This window comes from Ursus americanus, chromosome 5 (assembly GCF_024610735.1).
Source record: "Ursus americanus isolate L20-20 chromosome 5, mUrsAme1.1.p, whole genome shotgun sequence".
In the NCBI taxonomy this organism is placed as follows: Eukaryota; Metazoa; Chordata; class Mammalia; order Carnivora; family Ursidae; genus Ursus; species Ursus americanus.
Genome location: NC_142131.1, coordinates 74,251,317 through 74,273,526, shown reverse-complemented (window position 1 = coordinate 74,273,526; position 22,210 = coordinate 74,251,317). Strand labels below are relative to the sequence as shown.

The window sequence follows — 22,210 nt, the reverse complement described above, 5'->3', positions numbered from 1 at the left end:
AGCAAGCAGTATTTTGCAGGGTTCTTGTAAGGTTTAAGGGACACGGGCAGATTATGCTCAGAACAGTCACTAAGGCACAATCAACAGTAACCAGTTCAAACGGATTCATTAGATTTTTAGGAGGAAAGTAACCACTTCTGTTGTAATTAATCAAGAAAAGTTTAAAAAAATATATATATATATATATTTACTGATTGGTTGATTGAGAGAGTGCGAGCCCGTGCCTGCAAACATGAGGGGAAAGGGAGGGAAAGGTACAAGGAGAAGCAGACTCCACGCTGAGGGAGCCTGACGCAGGACTCGATCCCAGGACCCTGAGATCATGACCTGAGCCGAAGGCAGACGCTTAACCGACTGAGCCACCCAGGCACCCCAAGAAAAGTTTCTTTAAAATAAAAATGCCTTCCTCATCCCCCTTTTCAAAGGAGTGTATACTGTCACTGAAAAAAAATTCATTAGGCGATCCTTTCTGATTCTTGCCAAGATTTGCCTGCTGTTGTGCTCTCCTTTATAATTCTAGTAAGCTTCTCTATTCATGATAATTATTAAGTATAAATGCACAATTCATTCCAAATTTACAACTGGAAGCATAGTCCAGATAGCCTAAGCTTCCCTGGAGGTTGTTAGACGGCGCCATCTAGTGTTCCTATTCCATAGCGGCAAAATAATCTGGAAGGGTGGGTCTGGGTCCCAACAGGGTCAATTGCAATAGTCTGAAAAAATATACAGGCCTCTTGGGTCCGAACTCAGGCCCACAGCCAAACCCTCAGAGTAGGGCCTGGACAATCGTATATAAAAAGAAAAACAATCCCTGTTTGACAGACAAGTCAGAATCGAGAGCCACTGATGTGGTGAATGTATCCTCTACCATCAAGAGCCAGAGTCAAATTAGTTATCTTGTTACAGGGAAGTAGTTTAGACAGCAATGCATCATAACCATCTAGATACCCCTTACACAACTGCTTGTTTCAGATTTCAAGAGACCCAGACAGAACATTCTAGAGCCTACAAAATGGGTTTGAATACCTATTTTTTAAATTTCACAGATTAGTTTCAGAGTCAGATCTAGGCCAACTAAGGAAAAGACAGGTGGGAGACTTCCTTTCATAGATAGAGACTTAATAGCTTCATGCACCAAAACAGTAAACGGAGAATTGAGAACTGCAGCTGGACTGTGACAAGATCTGTGGTGAAGCCTACCAGACACACAGTCAGGGACAGTTGGGCACATAATCACTGCAGGGCTATCTCTGCAAAAAAAATTCTTGACCTATAATTCTTCAAAACGGACATGCTATCATTTTTGAAATGTGCAACATGCTCGGTTTAGCCACATATAACTATACCTACACATGTTACACTATAACATGTAAGCATGTTATTTAAAAAGGCAGCAATGGGACTTAAAAATCTACTCAAAAAATATCTCACAGGAAAACACACATGATAAACAGAGCGCCTATCGTACGGAATCGGTACTGGAAATCTCCAGGAATGGGAATCTCAAAGGACTAGAAAACGGAAAACTGTACTCTAATTTTGCCTCTAGCATTAACGAGCTATATTATTATGGACAAATTATTCATCCCTTTGGATCTTAATATCCTCATTTGTAAAATGACAGACTATAATATTCCTTGCTTTGTTCTAGCTCCAAAATTCTCTGCTGTGCCCTTGATGAGAGAAGGAAACACACAACTCCCAGCCTGACCCCCTGTGTTTCCTCAACACATCCAGACGTTGATGGGAAGGGCCCAAACCCCCCAGTGGTCTGACCACACACTTCTACTGAGATACCAGTGGGGTCTTGACAACCCTGGGGTTAAGTGAAAAGTCAGGGTTAATTCTGATTAAATATTCATACCGTATTTAAGTGCCACACATGATACTCTCCACCAGGGACCTCTGTACTTCCCCAGGAAAGCCACACTGGGGCCTGGGTGTTCAGTCCGACTCTATCACTTAATAGCTTTGTGTGGCCTCAGGCAGGTCTCTTAATCACCGTCTCTCACATTCCTCTTCTGGGGAAAGCAGATTAGGGGAAGAACAAATTTGACAATGTATTTGACAGTGCCTTAAAAATCTTAAAATTTTAATTAACGTACAGCATTATTTCTGCATTAGCAACATATCAATATTTGTGTATAACCATGTAACATTAAACTTAGTTTTTTATTTTTGTTATGTTTTGAAGAGAGGTTAAAGCTTTTTCTAACTTAAATGTTTAAATACGGAAACGTAACTGTGAATACACAAACAATGCAGGTATATAGAATAAACTTAAAGTACTACCTTATCCTGCCATCTCCCCATGTCTGCTCCCATCTACCTCCCCCTCCAGATTTTCTATGTGTCCTGTCAGAGTTTTCCCCATATACTGACAGTCAAAGATGACTAAAAATCTCTGTAGATGTTGGTATTTATAACTTAACCATATACCAACAGTTTCACATCGGCATATACACAGACCTACCTCAATCCCTTTACTACTGCCTAGTATTCTTGGCGGACCATAGTTCAGTTAACGCTTTCACTTCCGGGAACATTTACTCCCCTTCTAATCGGGCGGTGTAATGAACAGTGCCAAAGCACACTCCACACAGATTTTTATGTTTGTGCACGTGTTACTAGTTTCCTGAGGTATCAAATTACCACAAACGTGGAGGATTTCAACAATGGAGATTTCTTCTCTCGGAGTTCTGGAAACCAGAAGTCCAAAATCAAGGTGCTGGCAGGGCGGGTTCTCCCGGAGGCTCTGCGGGAGAATCCTTGCACGCTGCTCTCAGTTTCTGGTGGCTCCAGGCAATCCTGGCTCTCCTCGGCACAGTAAGCATCACTCTAACCTCCGCCTCTGCCCTCACAGGGCCTTCCCCTCAGTGTCTGGAACCTCCCTTCTCCTGGAAGGACACCCGTCACAGATCTGGAGATGCTTACCTTTATTACACCTGCAAAGGCCCTTCTTCCAACGAAGGTCATATCCTGAGGTTCTGAGCGGACCTATCTTTTCAGGGCCATTATTCAACCCACTACAACCCACACGAGAATATGTCAGATGCGAGGAAGATTATATGAGAAAAGGCCTCACAAAAGGTTTCACCAAAATGATATTAAAGTGCTCTTTTCCCCGTACTCTTGCCAACTTTTAAAACTTCCTGCTAAATTGACGTGTTAGGTAAAAAATAACGCACCATTGTTTCTACTGCATCTCCCTGACTTTTCTAGTAAGGTTAAATCCTGTTTCGTGTAGTTACTGACTTCTTTTGAGATCCTCGTATTCTTAAATTTTGTCATTTTCTAAATGGTGATGTGTCATTTGCCTCTCAACCTTTAAGAATTCTTCACAATCTGGATATTAATATTTTATTATATATACCGCCACAATTTCCAAGCCTGTCACTTATTCAACCTCACCTCTTACTACACAACATTTAAAAGTATTTATTTAATCAAACTTATCAAGTTTTTCTTTTACGGTCCTGGGTTTTCAACATGTCTAGATTTTTTAATTCCCTAAGATTTTTTGTGATATCACAAAGTAGGACAAACACAGACCTATGAGTTACAGCAAGCACCTTCTACTCAGTCTGCAAATGCCTTATGAATGAGAAAAGATCTGAGGAGCCAGAGGATGCTTAAATTAGGTGTTCTGAGATGTGATTTCCAACAAGCAATTCTCGGAACACGAGCCACTCATTCAACTTAACTGAATACAACTCAACACCATCAACTCAGGTGTGAGATGATGCAGAGACAGCACTGGATTCCACAGGCTGAGGGGCTCGGTGGGTCAGGACTGCAAAGCACCCCACCCCGCCCCGAGCTTCAGGCACCAGATGCAGCTGTGCTGCTTCTGACCGATGGGACATGGACTGGAGGCTCTCATGAGCCCTTCTCCTGGGGTACAATTAATTTGCCAGAGCTCACAGAACTCAACCTGTTACTTGCTAGTAAAAGAACGGAACTCAAGAACAGCCCCATGGAAGAGATGCTTAGGGCAAGGCATGGGGAAGGGGCCGGCAGCTTCCAAGCCCTCTCCACGAGCCCTGCTCTCACGGCACCTCCACGTGTCTGCCAATCAGGAAGAGCTCTGAACCCCATCCTTCTGGGTTTTTATGCAGGCTACAGGACAGAGGCAAGGTTAATGAAATCACTGGCCACTGGCGATTGCTTCAACCTCTGGCTCCCCTCCCCTCCCCTCCCCTCCCCTGCAACCCTCTCAACACTGGCTGGCTCCACGGCCAGCAGCCCTGATCCTCAGGTGCTTTCCAAAGGCTGCCTCATTAACAAAACAAAAAGACAACTTTCACCACTCTCAACACTTGGGAAATGTCAAGGGCTTTGGAAGCTGTGAGCCCGGAACTGTGACTGAAGACCAAATATGTATTACTTATGAATCACAGTATCGTGATGCTGTAGACCAAACGTGAAAATACAGAGAAGCAACTCCTGAGACACAACGAAGCTTTAGGCACTGAAAGAAAAATCTAAGACAGACACATTCTCTCCCCTCTAGAAGTTTACAACTCAGACGCAAGCAAAAATATTTTAAGTAACAGTTAAGCAGCGACAGATGGAAAAAAAAAAGCCACGGGCTTCAAATCAATGCAATCCGTGGAGTTGACAGTACAACGCGAGAGAGAATTCTGATGGGTCTCATAAGAGATGGTGAGTACCAATATGAATTCAACGGAAATTTTAAAACTTCCATGGAACTATAATAAACGTAAGAAAAGCACATTATCATAATGAAACAACTCAATGAACTTTGCAAAGTAAACTTACCCACATAACCAGTGCTCAGCTCAAGAAAAGTACATGGCAGCACCTCTAGGTGCTACCTTCCTTTCTGCCTACTGCCTTCCTTCACTCCCCAAAAGCTCCCATCGGTTTGGTCTATTCTTATACTTTGTATAAAGAGAACACTACACTAGGTACTTCCTTCTCCCCAAACATGCTTGTGACATTCATCAAAATTTCTGCTTACAGGCTGTTCTTTCTCATTTCCCACTGTATAGTATTCCGTTGTGTGAAAACACATCACTCACCCATTATACCAGTGATGGGTAGTTTCTATGGTTTCTACTTCTGGACTCTTGTGAAAAACACTGCTGTGAACATTCTAGTATGTATCTTCTGGTGAACACATTTTCACTTCTCTTGGGTGTGGACTGGGGAGCAGACGTGCTAGGGCACGGACTGCAGGGACGCTGAGCTTTAGTAAGCCCTGCCAGTTTTCCGAAGGAGCTGGAAAACTGCTGGATAGTTTTCCTTCAGCTCCCTGTGAGAGTTCCAGTTGTGCTGCATTCTCACCAACAACTGTTATTTTCCACCTTTTCCATTTTAGCCATTCTAGTGCATATGTAGCGGACACAATTATTATAATATGAAAGTTCAGATAACAGCAAATCTCTCACAACAAAGCAGTCTTTAGAGAGAATGTGGGTTTTTTGTTTTTAAAAAGATTTACTTGTTTATTTGAGAGTGTGAGAGAGCAGGTGGAAGCCCGTGGGAATGAGGGGGGAGGGGCACAGGGAGAGAAACTCCAGCAGATTCCCCACTGGGCGCTGAGCTGGAGGTGGGGCTCAGTCCCATGATCCCTGCCATCATGACCTGAGCCGAAACCAAGAGCTGGACGCCCAACCCACTGAGCCAGCCAGACGCCCCAAGAATATGGGTTTTAATCAAACTAAATGCACACAAAAAAAGTTCATGGACTTGTTTAGTCACACGCCCGAGGGATAACAAAATATGTCTAAAATCCATGTTTAAGAGCATAAAAACAGCAGCTTATTATTTTGTAGTCACTGCTTTTCCACCAGAAGAAGAACTAACCAGTTATCTTAACCATTCTGTACGTTACACTAAAAAAAAAAAAAAAAAAAAAAAAAAAAAAAAGAATACGTGTATTAATGGGTATCAAGCTGTTGTGAAAAGCTTACAATAAAATGGGAGAAGAAAATAAACATATTTTAAGACAAGACAACAGCACAGCTCAATCACAGAGGCCAGCAAAGAATCCTCAAGAGTGGGGAGAAATATGAAGACAGAAAGTAGAAAGCATGGTGAATACATGACAAATTACTGGTAACTAAAACCTGTAGTATGATTTCTCTCACTGAAAACATATGATCCATATTTTTCTAGAGTAGCGATGGCTATTTTATTTCAGGGAAATGAGTATCAGTAAATTTTTTCTAAAAATAATATATTTTAGCAAAAAATATACAGAATCGTTTTTCTACGACTCACACTGTATCATTTCCTAAGTGTACTGTGTGAGACACATCCCTTTAGGAAACTACAGTGAATAATTTAATCAGGACATGTATTTTTAATAAAAAATCAAAAATTAGCAGCTATAATAATACTATATCTAATTTTTAACTTTTGAAGTTTAAAAAAAACCAGACTCACTTACACTAGTTAAAAAAAATATCTAGGGACAGCTGGGTGGCTCAGTCAGTTCAGCATCCACCTTTGGCTCAGGTTGTGATCCCAGGGTCCTGGGATCGAGTCCTGCCTCGGGTTCCCTGCTCGGCTGGGAGCCTGGTTCTCCCTCTGCCCGCCGCTCCCCCTGCTTGTGCTCTCTCTCTCTCTCTGACAAATAAATAAATAAAATCTAAAAAAAAAAAAAAATCTAGTGAAAGGGGAAAACACAAATCACTTCCACTTTCAGGTGTCTGGAACTGTGACCTCACCTCAGCCACAAGCTCCATGAGAATGAGCAGCATATCTTGTAATTATCACAGCCCTTCTCCACAGGGTTAGCAGAACATTCGATAAATCCTACTCACCAACGTGCCAGAATCTCTAACTACTGACCAGTATATCGCGTACGCGGCTTCATGCAGCTGGTGAAAAGTGAGTAGATACTTATGTGTGACAGATCTAGATCAAAATGCTTATTCATTTTTGGGGCGCCTGGGTGGCACAGCAGTTAAGCGTCTGCCTTCGGCTCAGGGCGTGATCCCGGCGTTATGAGATCGAGCCCCACATCAGGCTCCTCCGCTGGGAGCCTGCTTCTTCCTCTCCCACTCCCCCTGCTTGTGTTCCCTCTCTCGCTGGCTGTCTCTATCTCTGTCAAATGAATAAATAAATAAAATCTTTAAAAAAATAAAAAATAATAAAAATGCTTATTCATTTTTAAACAAGAATTCACAACAGGCACTGATTTTAAACACTATATAAACACAAACACTATGAAATCCAAGAACAATAAAGTAGAAAGACCTAAAATTATGTCCAAGAACATCTGCTAATAGATCACACTTCTTTCTTTCTCAACAAAGCTTTTACCTTACTATTTCCCTAAAGGTCATCCAGGTGAGACATTTACAAATGTTTACTCCAACCAACAAAACACACGGGTCGATTTATAAATATTGGCTCTCTAAAGCCAGTAAGTGGTGACCATGATAAAACCTGTGCTATTTTCTGGGAGTTCATCTGCTTCTCTTTTCAAGGTTAGAACTGCTAACACCTACAAGTGAAATCAAGGTTAGGCACGCTACACTTAACAGAGTGAACGATAAGGTGTATAAAGCTTGTGTGCACTTAGTTGATCGGGTGCCATAAAGTTTGAAAATTAATTTAAAAAAAAGAAAAAGAATTTAAGTGACCAAAATTTATGAAGTTTAAGAAGCAGTGTTAGTAAGAGTTCTAAGAAACCATCAGAGAAAAGCTAATGAAACACGAGAGGGAAAACCAAGGAGACTGAAATGAAACTTTTTGACAGCCAAGAGTTCATTGAAAAGACAAAAAGAATGGCTGGAAACGAAAAACACGGCAAATGCTACGCAACTGATCACACAAAAATACCAGGTACAAATAACTGCCAAGCAGTCATCCATGCGGAAGTGCAGACATAACATGTGGCCACAACTGCAAATCTCGAATCCCAGGCAACTGCACCGTTGTTCTCTCAAGAGATTAATGGTCGGGCTTCTTAATTATTTATTTATTTATGTATTTTTTAAGTAATCTCTACCCTCAACGTGGGGCTCGAACTCCCGACCCTGAGACCAAGAGTCGCAGGCTCCACTGACTGAGCCAGCCGGGCGCCCCAACGGTTAGACTTCTCAGGTGTGGTATTTGAACAGGACGGGAGCGCAACATTGGAAGGAAAACATGGACGAATCAAATATGGTAACAGTTCATGAATTAACGTGGAGATTTGCTAGTCTGACACATGTTATGCCAAGTACCACTAACTAGTCACACTAAAAATAAAATGCTAAAAACTCACTCACTGTCTTCTGTGGGAAGGACCTGCAGGGAGTAAATCCACTCTATTATATCATCTTTGTTCACCACATCTAAGGAATCCAACATATCCAGCCCGGAGAGCGCAAAAAACGCAATTGTCAGCCTAAAAGAAAAAAAAAAAAAACAAAAACGTAAAATTTCATCTCAACTGTCAAAACACTGAAGTCTTTCTGGTTCCGAAAAATAATAAGGTCTTTCTAATTTTAAAATTAATTCAAACAGTACTCTCATTTTGCAAAAGCCAAAAAGCCCTATTTAAACTTATAGTTTAATATCAATCAAACCTTTGTTTCATTTGTAAAAAGGAACATTTCGGGGTTAAAAAAAACCAGTCCTGCTCACCTGAAGCACGCGTGGACTCGCTAAAGCAATCTGAAGGCTAAAGGAGATTTAAAAAAGAATTCCCTGCACCTAATTAACACAGGTTCAAAAGACTGGAAAATACATAAAATCCCTATTTCCACCCATTCCCCAAGAGCAACTATGCCCACAGTTGGTGCTTAATTCTTAAGGAATGTTAGAATAAATCCATCTGTATTCAAATTTGTTTACAAATAATGTGACTGGAAAAAACTTAAAATGAATTTTGGGAAATAGTGCTTTAAAAATACACATGCATTTCAACTCCATTTTCCCAGAGAGGAATCTTCGATGGAACGCAGAACTGGAAGGCAACACTCCGCTCCAAGACTGCACATGAGATGAGAAATGTAAACTTTGTTTTCATATAAAAACTAGTACTTTAGTGATTACTTTTTACAAAAAGAGTTGGTTATATATAATTCTTTTCAGGCTGAAATGCACTCTCTACTGCCGTCTGAGAATGGTTATCTCGTCTCTGTAGTCTAACAATTCCTATGACTAACACAACAAATTAATACTTCAAATCATCTGGTCTAAAATCTGACAGCAAAGTCACTGGGCACATTCTGTAACCTTTTCGACTAAGATTCCAAAAGAGAAATAAGCCTCAATGCCCTAAGGCATGCACTGTGTTTAATAAGTTAACTTCTTTCCCATGCATCTAGAAGATATTACCAACTAAGGAAAATGAGAGAAGTCACTTTTTTTCTTTTTTAAGGGTGCAATTCTCTTTGATCCCTGGTTGAAAAAGGCTGGCATACATTAGATTACAGGAGGAGAAATCAGAGAGTAATTTAATTCTAACCAACGCTAAGGGCAAAAACTAAAACTAATGCAATACCGGTACACTTAAGAACAACAGATTTTGGGAAACTTACATTACTGAGAGACTATTACTATGTACTAGACACGGAGCTAGAAAATTTCTTATATACTAGCTAAATTTAGTTCTTACAAACCACTGCGAGCCACCAGAATTCGGGAGGTAATTGATCTGAGCAAGATCAGGATTAAATACAGATTAGCTACAGTTCAGAGTTCAGACTCTGCCCTCGAAGGAGCTAGGTTCAAATCCTAGGCTGGCTGATTTATAGCCATTTATAACCTGGGCAGGCCCTTTTCTAAGTCTTTTCGAAGTCCGCTTCCTCACCTATAAATTACTACCCCTCACGGTCCCTGCACTACCTGCCCACAAGCAAGCACTCAACAAACAGAAGCTATCACCCCTGGTATTTTCCCTGATTGGACACGAGTTAATGACAACCTCAGGATCTAAACAAGCTGTCACGCTACAGCCTTTTCTCCAGGTCACTGGCTGGCAACCTTCTTCCCCCCAGACAACCCTGCTCTTTGCCAAAACAAAATACTTTAGAAACGGGAAGAACTTCTATCCAACAGCAGCCAGGCTGGAGAGTCACTGCTCTTCGTGATAATGACGGGTCAGGAGATAAGGCTGCCTTGCGGTGGTTAAGTACTCAAGTACTTACCGAAGGAACTAACACATAAAAGACCTGCAATACTTTATCTAACCCCCCTGGAGAGCTCTCACTGGGGTTTTCAGTTTTGCTGTAAATGGTCAGAGTCAGATATAATTAATTAAAAGTATCTAATAATTTAGTTTGTTAAAGCATTATTATAGAAAAACAAACGGAAGCCAGAGAAAAGTGGAGAACATGAGGCTGTCCATACGACAACCTACAGAGGCTGGATAAATCAAAGATCTTCCTGCCAATAAAAAATATATGATTAGAAAACATCAAAAGGGCTATAAAAATAACCTCGTATTCTTTTCTAAGTTAAGTACTCTCTTACATTTTTTTAGCTCAAAATCACGAAGTCCAAAGAATTCAAGTAATTTGCTGGAGATTTCCACGCACGATAACCAGTGAACAGTACTTTGGAACTCTGAGTCGCAGGGTGGTGTTCGCCACAGGGGCGTTTCTCAAACCCGGCTGCCCATGAGAATCAGCTTAAAAACAAACATCTAGGAGCGCCTGGGTGGCTCAGTCGTTAAGCGGCTGCCTTCGGCTCGGGGCGTGATCCCGGAGTTCTGGGATCGAGCCCCACATCAGGCTCCTCCGCTGGGAGCCTGCTTCTTCCTCTCCCACTCCCCCTGCTTGTGTTCCCTCTCTCGCTGGCTGTCTCCCTCTCTGTCGAATAAATAAATAAAATCTTCAAAAACAAAACAAACACCTAAAACACCACCAATAAAACACAGACAGGCCTAGGTCTAACTCTATGATAATGAAACGGAAATCCTAGGTGGAAGTGGGGTCTGTGTACCTGATACTGGGGGGGGCAGGTGTGGGAAGCTTCCCAGGTGAGGGTCATGTGCAGCCAGGCTTTAAAAGCACTGCTCTAGGGGCGCCTGGGTGGCTCAGTCAGTTAAGCGGATGACATTTTTCTTTTTAAAGATTTTATTTATTTGAGAGAGCGGGGGAGAGAGCACAAGCAGGGGGAACAGCAGAGGCAGAGGAAGAAGAGGCTCCCTGATGAGCAGGGAGCCCAATGTGGGCGCCCGATCCCAGGACCCTGGGATCATGACCTGAGCCCAAGGCAGACACTTAACCAACTGAGCCACCCACGCAGCCCAAGCCTGTGACTCTTATTCTCAGCTCAGGTCTTGATCTCAGGGTCGTGAGTTCAAGCCCTATGTTGGGCTCCATGCTGGGTATGGAGCCTGTTTAAACAAGAAAAAAAAAAAAAAAAAAGGCACTGCTTTAGAGCAGTGATGCCCCAGGGGACATTCTAAAGACATTTTTGGTTGTCGCTAGAGGACTAGGGTGCCAATGGCAGCTAGCTGGTAAATGCCAGGGATGCTGCTAAATGCCCCACCTACAATGCACAGGACAGTGCCCTTCAACAAAATGTCAGCAGTGCTAAGGGTAAGTAACCCTGCTCCGGTCACACTGTCAACTACACAAAGTGTTCTATGAATGATCTGTTTTTCATTTTACTTGCTTCTGAATATGGATGCAAATACCAGAAATCAAGTCGGTTGCTGGTATACTACTTTAAAATCTTGCCTACTTAATTATTAAAGGCTTCTGAGAGTCCAGTATTTTCCACTCCTAGCAGGTGAGACTAAGGTTTATAGGATTAACACAGCTCTAGTGAAAAGCTTATGCTTATGAAGTGAGGCACCCAGTGGCGGCTGGCAGACAGAACCAAGAAGTCAATTTGGAGCGAATGTCTGGCCTTCCTGTAAGACAGGCTGGGAAAATACTCCTTTCTCACCACACCAGAATTCTCAAGCAGTACTAAAACTCTGAGAGGAAGAGAATTAAGTGAGGCATTAGAAAAACAAAGCAATTTTGGGCTGTGGGCCTCTAGAGAAATAAGGGAGGGTTTTACGGTGCCCCAGTGGGTGCTACCTGGGGTTTGGACTGCTGGCAACCCACCTGGGGGCAGGGGTCTAGAGGGGAAATCGTGCGAAGACACGTGCCTAAAATCAGGCCAGCGAAGGTACTTCAACTTTGCTAACTTTGGAGAGCATCTGTTTGTTCTTCTCCTTTCTTCTCTTCCCTAGAATGGAACTCTGAAATGCTAACCTGAAAAAGCAAAGTAAGCCAGCCACATCTTCCTGCCCCTTCTTCCACTCTGAACAACACCTATGAAGAGTGTGTCTTCCATGGATGAGACAGTAAAGTTTGTCCCCTCTAAATCAAGTTGCTGCCCCAGTGGATCAATTCACGGACGGGAGGCATCAACTAAACGATGTGTCCAGATCTCCAATTATCCAGACTTCAGAATAAAAATTTCAGGCTTAAAACACAGCACCAACACTCCCCCCCAACCACCAATGATTAAATGGGGGGGGGGGGGAAGAAAGGAAAACCAGTCTGGGCAGTGGAAAAAAGAATTGAGGGATAGTAACAAATTTCCTGTGCCGGTAAAGGAGGAGTGTACCGTCAGGCTGGAGCAGGTAAGCGACCATTTGCGAGTGTACGGGACACACTGATGTATGGGCACTGACTAGACTCCCTAACTTTGGATCACCTGCTCGGCCCCTTTCTGCCAGTACAGTCTCTCTGCCGGCATCTCCAAGTGTCTTTAACACGTGACTGCATTCCTGCCTAGCTCTCAGCTGGGGCTATAACTAAATCATACTGCAAAGAGTTCTAAAATTATGAACGAGCATTTAGAAGTAGGTAATATTTAGAAACAGGAACACAAGTGCTCAATAAAATTGGTAAAAGTGGAAATGATGAGAGAGCCTTAGAGGACAGATGGAAATTAATCATGAAGTTAAAATACACAACACACAGAGGCCCCAGTAACACGGTGGAATGAATGACTGAAAGCCTGCAGAAATGCTAGAATTGTAATTACTACTTATCTCTAATATTTTTCAGTCGCTGGCTTGATGGTAAGTATTTTTAAGTACAGTCACACATCTTTGGAATTATTTTACATGCAAAATAATTTTTCAATAAGAAATGTTTACTGAACATCTACTACAGACTAGGTGTCATGACAAAAACGAACAAAACAAGCCTCCTAACCTTAAGCAGGTTAAATTATGGGAAAAAATAAGTAGCTACATAATAAGTACTATTATAGAAATCACCTTCAGGGCGCCTGGGTGGCTCAGTCGGTTAAGTGTCTGACTTTTGATCTCAGGGTCGTGAAATAGAGCCCTGCCTCACTTGGTGGTGGGCATGGAACTTGCTCAAGATTCTCTCTCTCTCTTCTCCCCTCCACGTTTCCACCCTCCCTCCCCAAGCCAGTAGCGCTCTTGCTGTCAAAAAAAAAAAAAAAAAAGAAAAAGAAATCATCTTCCTTTCTAAACCTAATCCTTTTGCCTCTTGCTTTCTAGATCAGATAGCAGTTCCAATCCTAGGATCCTGAACTCCTCCTTTTTCCTGTACTCCTTCATTCTATCCCATTCTGCCCCAGCATCTGGCTCCCAGACTACTGCACACTACAACAGCTCCCTAACTGGTCTTCCTGGTGCTGGTCTGGTCCCACTTACTACTACAACAACCAATCTTAAATTCGACAATCACTCTGAAATGCATATCTAACCAGGAAGATCCACTGCTTGGCAACTTTCCATCACTTATGTGATATCAAATTCAAGTTTCTTGACCTGGCACACAAAGCCTTCTGTAATCTGGCCCATGCCTGCCCTCCAGAGTAAATTCCTACCACACCTGCCTTACGGTTTGAACCACTATTAGACAAATGATTGCGGTTTCTCTGCTCAACACTCACTTGCCTACCTTTATTGTCTTGTCCATTTGCCTATAATCCATCCCCCAACTCCCCAAACTAAACACATTCTTTAATATTTAGCTTCAAGGTTCCTTCTTCCAAGAAGCCATCTCTGAGACACGCCTCTCTCTTCAGGTTGAACCTAGGTGCTTCCAGAATATCCTGTGAATACCACAATCATAGTGCAAACTAATTCAAGTGTGGTCAGGGGATCAGCAGTATCAGCATCACCTGCGAACCTGCTAGACCTGCAGGACCTTAGACCCCTCCCAGACCTATGCAATCAGAATCCGCACTTTAACAGGATCCCCAGGTGATTTACAGGCACCTTAGAGTTGGAAGGCACTTTTACGGATCTGTTTGTACATCTGTCTCCGAGCAGACAAACAGTCTCCAACTTCAGTGTGCATGAGGACCACCTGGGATGCCTGTCACAATGCACACTGGCAGGCCTGCACAGCGTCTGAGGCAGAACCGGAGAGGGGCCCGGGTACTTGCATTCTTACAAGCATGTGATGAGGTCACTGACTTAGAGCCTCCCGCCCACACATCACGCTCTGAGAAACACGCTGCCGGAACTGCAATGTATTTCAGATGAGGGAGCGAATGAAAAAGCAGAGTAGCTGCTAGATGGTAGTCAGCTGAGCAGTCAGAAAACAGGCTGCACAGGGGAATACGGAAGGACACGTGAACAGAAAGACTAAGTAGACTGTGATGTCCTGTAAAATAGAAACCAAACATCTAAACCCTTCTCTGACAGCAGCTGGATCTGTAAAAATAACATACATAGAAAATGGTCAGTATTTTGTTCTTCGATTAAAAAACCTCCTTTAACTTCCATTACCCAAACACAAATGGCAATGACAACTTATGACCAAAAAACTCTCTAAGCCACTCACAAAAAAGAAACCTGTGAATGCACAAAGCTCACACTCCCAGGTTTAATATTCACATGAGGTAACTAGTAACTACTGCCTTTCAGAAGGTAATATGGAAAAAGCCACAGGTGAAACAACAAATACTTTATTTTCATAAAGCCACTGTTATTAGAAAAATATAAAATTATTTGGTCCTATTTGTCAGACTAAAAGCAACAGGGAAATGAAGTAATTTTGCCAAAATGGTGGGTCAGAAAATAAGTGTCTAAATGTCTAGTCCGTTATCAGCCTTCCTTAGAGTCACCTTTGTCACCTCTATCCGTAAGAAGGCACACCAAAAATCACCGGGTTCGCACTGCATCCCTGTACCCAAACAGTAGGCACTCAATGAATGTCTACGGAATTAGCAATACCAAGTTCAGATCTGTGACTTAGCAAACACATTGTTTTATCTGAAAACTAAACTCCAAGCTCCTTCATAAGCACACAATTATAAATCACACAGACCACAAGTACTTAACGCTAAACTAAGGGAAGACTGAATCAGGATAGAGAAAAGCTGAAAAACTTTAAAAAATCACTACAAAAACTGCTATGTGCACATTAGCTTAAATGTGGTTATTAAGTGTGCCATAAGAAAACAGGAAGTAAAAAATATTCTACTCAAGTGATAAGCGTTAGGCATAAAAAGGATATAATTAATATTTCTTAACTAATGCACCATGGCATTATACACTATCAGCTAATATATAATGCCTGGTGTAGATTCTAAGATTATATTGAAATTAAATTAGTTGTTCAATCAGACAATTTTTGCAGTCGTACTTATGCTACGAGCACCATTACACAGCTTACCAACGTGCATTAGTATATATGGTTTTGTCCGTGCTGGAATTCTAAGTAGAGCCATCAAACACTGGCATTTTGAATTTAGGCACAGACCTCAAATGATAGCTACTAGCAAAGTTCAACTGTTTAACAAGCACCATAAGATGGAAGATTTTTTTTTATCCAAATGCTTCAAATTCACATAAAATTAATCCCCATAAAATGTGTGATCTATTAACATCGTTGGTTTCATCGCATATCATTCCAATCAACGGAGTGAGTTTTGGAAATCTTAATTTAGGTTTAGGGATGTGCTCTACCAGTCAATCAACAGCTGTGGATAGAGAAAGGAATATAAATAATGCTTCACTCTTTCTTTTGCAAGAATGTGTTCATTATTCAGGGCTCAGCTCACATTATTCAACAAATATTTACTTCGTGCCTCTTACATGCCAGATACTATTCAAGGTCTTAGTGCAGTACTGCCCGAAAGACTTTCCGGGACGATGGAAATGTTGAAATAGCAACAAAAGCTACTGCCCAATGTGGTGACTGAGCGCTCGAAATGCAGTGGCTACTGCAAACAGAACTGAATTTTTAATATTTTAATTTTAATGAATCCAAATTTAAACAGCCAAATGTGGCTAGTGACTACTACATCAGACAGGGCAGCTCTAGTATCATACAGGTAAACTAGAGAAAGATCTTTCGTGAAGTTTACAATCCCGCCTGGAACAAAAATATTAAACAAATAAACCAATAAATATATAATTTCAGGTGGGTGATTGGAAGGTGTGCATCTTTTTTGGGAAGGCCTCTCTAAAGAAATGTGGATTAGGTATCTGCCCTTCCTACATGCTCCCACTAACCCTTCGCTAACACACTATTAACACACAATAACCCTCTGTGGCACAGAACTCTACTGAAACCACTCGTCTTGTTCAGCCGTACTCCAGCACCTATTATACCAGATTTCTAGAGCACTCGGCAGAAGTAATCTATAAACTTACAAATGTGACCCAGCCATGCAATGTTCAAAATACGTCAGAGAATCAGAGTTCAAAAAATACGCAGAGATTAGAGCAAAACCAATAGGCTCTCTTCTTATCCAGTCCTATGCAGCGTTGGAATCTCACTTCAAAACACAGCACTGCAGAGCAAGGACCGCCTCCTTCTTTTTCTCATCCCGAGACTTTTACTCTGAATGACTAATTCACAGTTTTTTAGCCGCAGCCAAATCACACTCCTCAGCCAACTCCAACTCACAAGGCTACAGCAAATACACTTTTAACAGGCTGCTTCACGGAACACTGCACCTCTTCCGCCAACCTTCTCCTACCCTTACATTTACAATTCCTGGAAAGTTAATTTCTACTCAAACCTTACAGGCTCTGCGCCGCTCCTATACATCAAACAGCATACAGATATTCAATTCAGAGTTAATTACGTTTTAGAGGAAAGGGTAGCACAGGAGAGGCTATTTACCTAAAATACGAAGACAAAATGATTTGTCTTTCTCCTTCTATACTCGGAAGTAATGAGGCCAAGTGATTCACAGCCTCGTAATGGGAAGAAAAAGGAAGCTCAGAGTTGACAGAAAAAATGGTTGGCAAGTGAAAAAGGCAGAAACTGGAGGTTCCGCAAGCCCTCGACTTACTGCTGCCCCAACCCTCCCGCCATAGCTCGGGGGAGTGAGGGTGACTGCAGACCCGCCCGAGAGGAGAGACACCCGGCACTGCCGGTGCCTTTCCGCTGGGGCCGGGGCCTCGTGCCCACCCCGTTGCTCGTGGCCACCAGTTACCTGCTGGTCTCGAGCGAAGAATAACGCTCGGGCAAGACCTGGAGGCAGCGCTGGAAGAACCGCACGTGCCGGTCTCGCAGGAAATCCAGGCGCTCTCCCTCGCCGCTCCCCGCCGGCCGCTCATCCTCCGTGGCCGCCATGCTGCTGCGGAAGCGACGTCCGCCGCGACCCGGAAGCAGTTGGCGCGCGGCGAGAAGGAACCCCGAGGGGCGCCCCGAGGCTGGCGCGCGGGGGTGGGCCGGCCGGTCCGTGCTGGAAACCCCTCGCTGTTAACAGTTTTATGCAGCGCTTTATGCCTCGGATTTTTCTCTAGGCCCCACCTTTTCTATTCTGAGCCCCACCGGCTTGGAGACCCCTCTCAAGCCTTGTAAAACTGAGCCCACAAATCCCTGCAGAACTTTTATCCTCCTCTGATATTTGAGAGGAAGTGCAAGATCAAAAGCTTCTAGTTCGCTTTGAGACAATCACGGCCCCAAACGATGGTATATATGAAAATGGATGGATCAGAATAAATCCTTTTTGGAAGGCCCCAGTTTTAAACTGAATGGATGGGGAGGCTGGACCTTCAAATCAAGCTGTGGAGATAAATGTTCGTTAAATAATTGTTGACGCTTCCTAAATTCAGAGACGTTCCTAGTCCTCTCTAGGATACCAAAAATCACTTAAAAAAATACACACACACAATATACACATATTCACATATGTGACTGCATCATTTTCTTTTGCAAGACTGTACTCTTAATGCTTGAGGCTGTGTTCATCTAGCATCAATGTTGCATCAATATGCCAGAGCAAACCAGCTCAAATGTTCTCCAACCAGCCGTATATTAAAAAATGAAATAACATGCTTCTAGCTTTTTTTTTTTTTAAGAGGAACTTAATTTGCTTCAGCCATATATTATTCCCTTTAAAAGTTCACGAGGCAGTCTTTGGGGAAAAAATCCACCAAAAGATCAGGCTCAAACCTGGGTTCTCTACAGTCAGATAAGCTGTTTGAATGTAATTTTAATTGTTAGCTTTCCTAGAAAAATCTACTTAAAATACATACTGTGCGGGCTGGAGTTATCTTCTACCTATTTAATAATCCAAAGCACCTAACTTTAGGTACTAGTAACTACTTATTCACAGGTATTCCTGTATGTCTTTAAGAAATACTGCATTACCAAAGGGCTGGGTATGGGCAGAGGGCTGTCCTTGGGGCTTCCTTACAAACAGGGAGGCCACACTCCTTGCTTTTCGGGCATGCCCAGTCTAGAGGAGTTTTCACTGTTATGGTTAAGATCTTTCTCTCTCACTTACAAACATGCACCGCCAAATGTCTGAGCATGTTCAAAGTGGGGTCATAGCACACATTTAATTTACCAGGATGAACGTTGCAGTCGATATATGCCATATATGCTAGAGAATCCTATTCAACTGGGCCACTGAAGGGAACCCAAATGTTTCATCTGATTCTCAGCTCCAGAACCACCAATCTGATCCAAATTCTACAGTGGACTCACTGAGAGATAATATAATATGCCTCCAAGGTACATAAAAGGGTTTTCATGGGTGCTTTTGACCACACAGGATTGTTGATATATGCATGACAGAATCCAACCTCCATGTAAAATGCCACTCTATGTTATTAGGTAAGAAGAGCTCAAGTTTTCTAAGTATAGGAACGATAAAACATCTATATAATTGAACATTACTTAGCCATTAAACAATAATGTTTGAATTCTATAGAAACATAGGAATGTATAATGTAAAGTAATTAAGTATAGTAAATAAGATGTTCTCTATGACTGTAGCTATTTTAAAATATGCAGGTATATTTTTGGAAAAAGTTACCCGGAGTGATGGAAGTATGGGTGCTTTATTAACATTTTCCCTTTAGGATTTTTTCTAAATTTCTTACTCACATCCTTTTTAAACCAGTATAAGAAATGTTTATTTCTCTCTTCTATGAGCCTGTAACTGAAGATACTATTAATTATGCTTATTCTGTACCTTTTATAGAGAGGACCCATACAGTAAACCCCTCATTTATTTTAGATTCAGTTAGAAGGACTGGTTTTGTCAAGAAAATTCCATACTTTTATTAAGAAACAAACGAAAAAACAGACAAAAAGCCATAAAATCACACTACCCGGTATACTCCCCTTAGATGCAGGAAATGGTAAGGTGCCTTTGCGTGCAAGAAAAAGCAACATGTTCAAACACCATATGTAAGAAACCTTCTTTTGTGTATCTTGTAGTAGTTTCATTCTGTTTTAAAAATCTGTTGTCCCATTCAATATTTTATTTCTAAATTGCCTCCAATCGTTTAAAAAAAATAATAGAGAACAAGGACTACAAATAAAACAGGCATTCCTGATTAAGGATGTTTTATGTTATTTCTCTCATTTTGCACCCATAGTTGTGTAATCAGAATTCGGTTTCCAAAATTTGGAAGCCATCTACTTTGATGATTAACTGTGAAATAAGTAAAAGTTCCTGCTAATAGTACATTTCTGAGTCACTTGACCTAGATGTATCAAGTTATAATTAAAGATATTCTAAGATAAAAGGTAAAAGAAACAAGTTTCCTATATTTATTACATATACGGTACCTTTCCTATAAGACGGGAACTGATGAAAGTTAGGAACTGAGATTTTATAATATGAAAAGTTGAGTCAAATTAAGTTCAATTGTGTTTTCATGTACAAAAGTTTGGAAATTTTAACGTTAATTCTTTTGACCAAATATTTTGAGCCACACAGAAGCAGTAAAGAAAACTGCACCAGCCAGGATGTGAAAGACACAAGGTTTTATAAATGTGTGACATCCAGAAAGGCTAAAGGGAAATTTGGAATAGCTAAAGGGAACCAAAAAGATAACGATAATACAAATAATGGGATATACATGAGGTGAGGCATATTTTTAAAATAAATATTCTCTATATAAAACAAAGCATGCTTCCAACAGATACAAAATATTTATTACACAAAAATGTAGCAACTGACAAATGACCAATGTGTTAAACTTAGAAAAGTACTAACTTATTTCCCCCCAAAAAGGAAAACCTTTACATTTTTGTTACTTGAGCTAATTCACCTCCAAGTTATAAATGGTACAAAATTTTTGTTTAAAAAAAAAATGTTACTCTATGATTGTCCCATTTTGCTATGCCATGACAAAAAACAAAATATCTTTGAAATGTTCTGAGTATTTAAATGAAATCATGTTTGTAACATACACTTAATCAGAAAACGTTTACATCCATAATGAGCCAACATCACACTGAAATACCCTCTAAGCATAAATAGAACTATGACAACGCTGCATGAAACTCAGTGCCTGTCAATCCACATACAACACAGTTATCAATCTGACTGGGGCTAGTACTATTTAAAGAACATGGTTAGGGACTCTCTCCTGGTATGGATATGCTGACATTCTCAACTTGAATACCAACTTCATTATCTCATATTCTTTTGTCAAGTCCTTGTCTCCAGGTTGGAATAGCCCTGGGGAGAAGAAGGAGGGCAATTATAAATACAAAGGGAGTTTTAAAACAATCCTAATTAATTAAATTCTATGGGGGACTCACTGAGAGATAATATAATATGCCTCTGAGATAAGTAAAAGGCTTTTCAGGGGTGATTCTGGCCACAGAAGCTTGTCGACGTATGCAGGACAGAATCTAACCCCCATGTAAAAGTAGCTCAAGTTTTCAACGTATAGGCACGACAGAACACCTACACGACAACATTATTTAGCAACTTTTATCCACTTTTCAGTGTAAAACATAGCATATATAGAGAAATTATATAAAATATAAACACGTAGTTATTAAATTATTATAAAGTGGGGCGCCTGGGCGGCTCAGTCGTTAAGCGTCTGCCTTCGACTCAGGACGTGATCCTGGGGTCCTGGGATCGAGCCCCGCATCAGGCTCCCTGCTCCGCTGGGAGCCTGCTTCTTCCTCCCCCGCTCCCCCTGCTTGTGTTCCCTCTCTCGCTGGCTAGCTCTCTGTCAAATAAATAAATAAAATCTTTTAAAAAAAATTATTATAAAGTGGACACGCACTCTAACTCCTTGTTACCTGTGTGGGATATGCAGAAGTGGCCCAGAGCCTGTGGGTCCTGTCTTTTTGGTCCGTTCCTCCCAACCTTTCGTAGCTCTGTAAAGCCTAGAGGGATCTCTACTAACGTTGTTTTCAACCTGTAATCAGAAAGAAAATGAGTGCCAGTTAATTTATATGAACTATTAAGTTTGGACTAGTGAGTGAGATCCTTAGTAACAACGGCAAGCAGTTATAAGAAACATCCTTGAAATTAGCTGAACAGCAAAAAAACTGTTAATAACCTTTTCAGCAAACTTCTGATTGTGTTCCAGAGCTAACATGAGATCCGGACTCCATTGATCTTTTTTTTTTTTCTTTTTTTTAGATTTTATTTATTTATTTGAGAGGTGAGAGAGAGCACAAGTAACAGAGTGGCAGGCAGGCAGACGGAGAGGGAGAAGCAGGCTCCCCACTGAGCTGGGAGTCCGACACGGGGCTCCAGCCCAGGGTCCTGGGATTGTGACCTGAGTTGAAGGCAGACACTGGCCCGACTAAGCCACCCAGGTGCCCCTGGACTCCATCAATCTATTAGTAAACTGTTAATTTAGTTCCCTTTTTCTAGTTCAATTATTTTATTCTGTTTCCACTGTTGTTCTATTTTTTGTTTCTATGCTGAGGGAAATGTAATGCAGCCAAGTATGATAGTGGGATAGCCAGACAATAAATGTAGGATAAATAACCACTAGAAGTCCTTCGTTCCCATGAGTCACCAAGATCTGTAGTTCCGTGTACTACCAGGGAGATTAAGCAATGCTCCCAGCTGCCAT

General features: G+C 41.6%; 2 protein-coding genes across 6 annotated transcripts in view; both read right to left on the bottom strand.

Moving 5' to 3' along the window:
- The window catches only part of PGGT1B (protein geranylgeranyltransferase type I subunit beta), a 78,342-nt gene extending 60,833 nt beyond the window's left edge, over positions 1 to 17,509 (bottom strand). For all 4 annotated transcript variants that reach the window (XR_015724602.1, XR_015724603.1, XR_015724604.1 and 1 more), the window contains exons 1-2: positions 17,353 to 17,509; positions 8,250 to 8,368 (exon numbers count right to left, since the gene is read on the bottom strand). Coding sequence is in view for 1 of the 4 variants with exons in the window: in XM_045794903.2 (XP_045650859.1) it covers positions 8,250 to 8,368; positions 17,353 to 17,492 (259 nt within the window). In the remaining 3 variants the exon portion in view is untranslated. The remainder of the gene's footprint in view (positions 1 to 8,249; positions 8,369 to 17,352) is intronic.
- A 1,887-nt stretch (positions 17,510 to 19,396) lies between these two features.
- Positions 19,397 to 22,210, bottom strand: part of CCDC112 (coiled-coil domain containing 112) — a 30,792-nt gene continuing 27,978 nt past the window's right edge. Inside the window, exons 8-9 of one of the 2 annotated variants that reach the window (XM_045794902.2) lie at positions 21,423 to 21,541; positions 19,397 to 20,844 (exon numbers count right to left, since the gene is read on the bottom strand). In XM_045794902.2, the coding sequence (XP_045650858.2) occupies positions 20,802 to 20,844; positions 21,423 to 21,541 (162 nt within the window). In that variant the 3' untranslated portion in view covers positions 19,397 to 20,801. The remainder of the gene's footprint in view (positions 20,845 to 21,422; positions 21,542 to 22,210) is intronic. The other variant, XM_045794901.2, reaches the window with a different exon arrangement.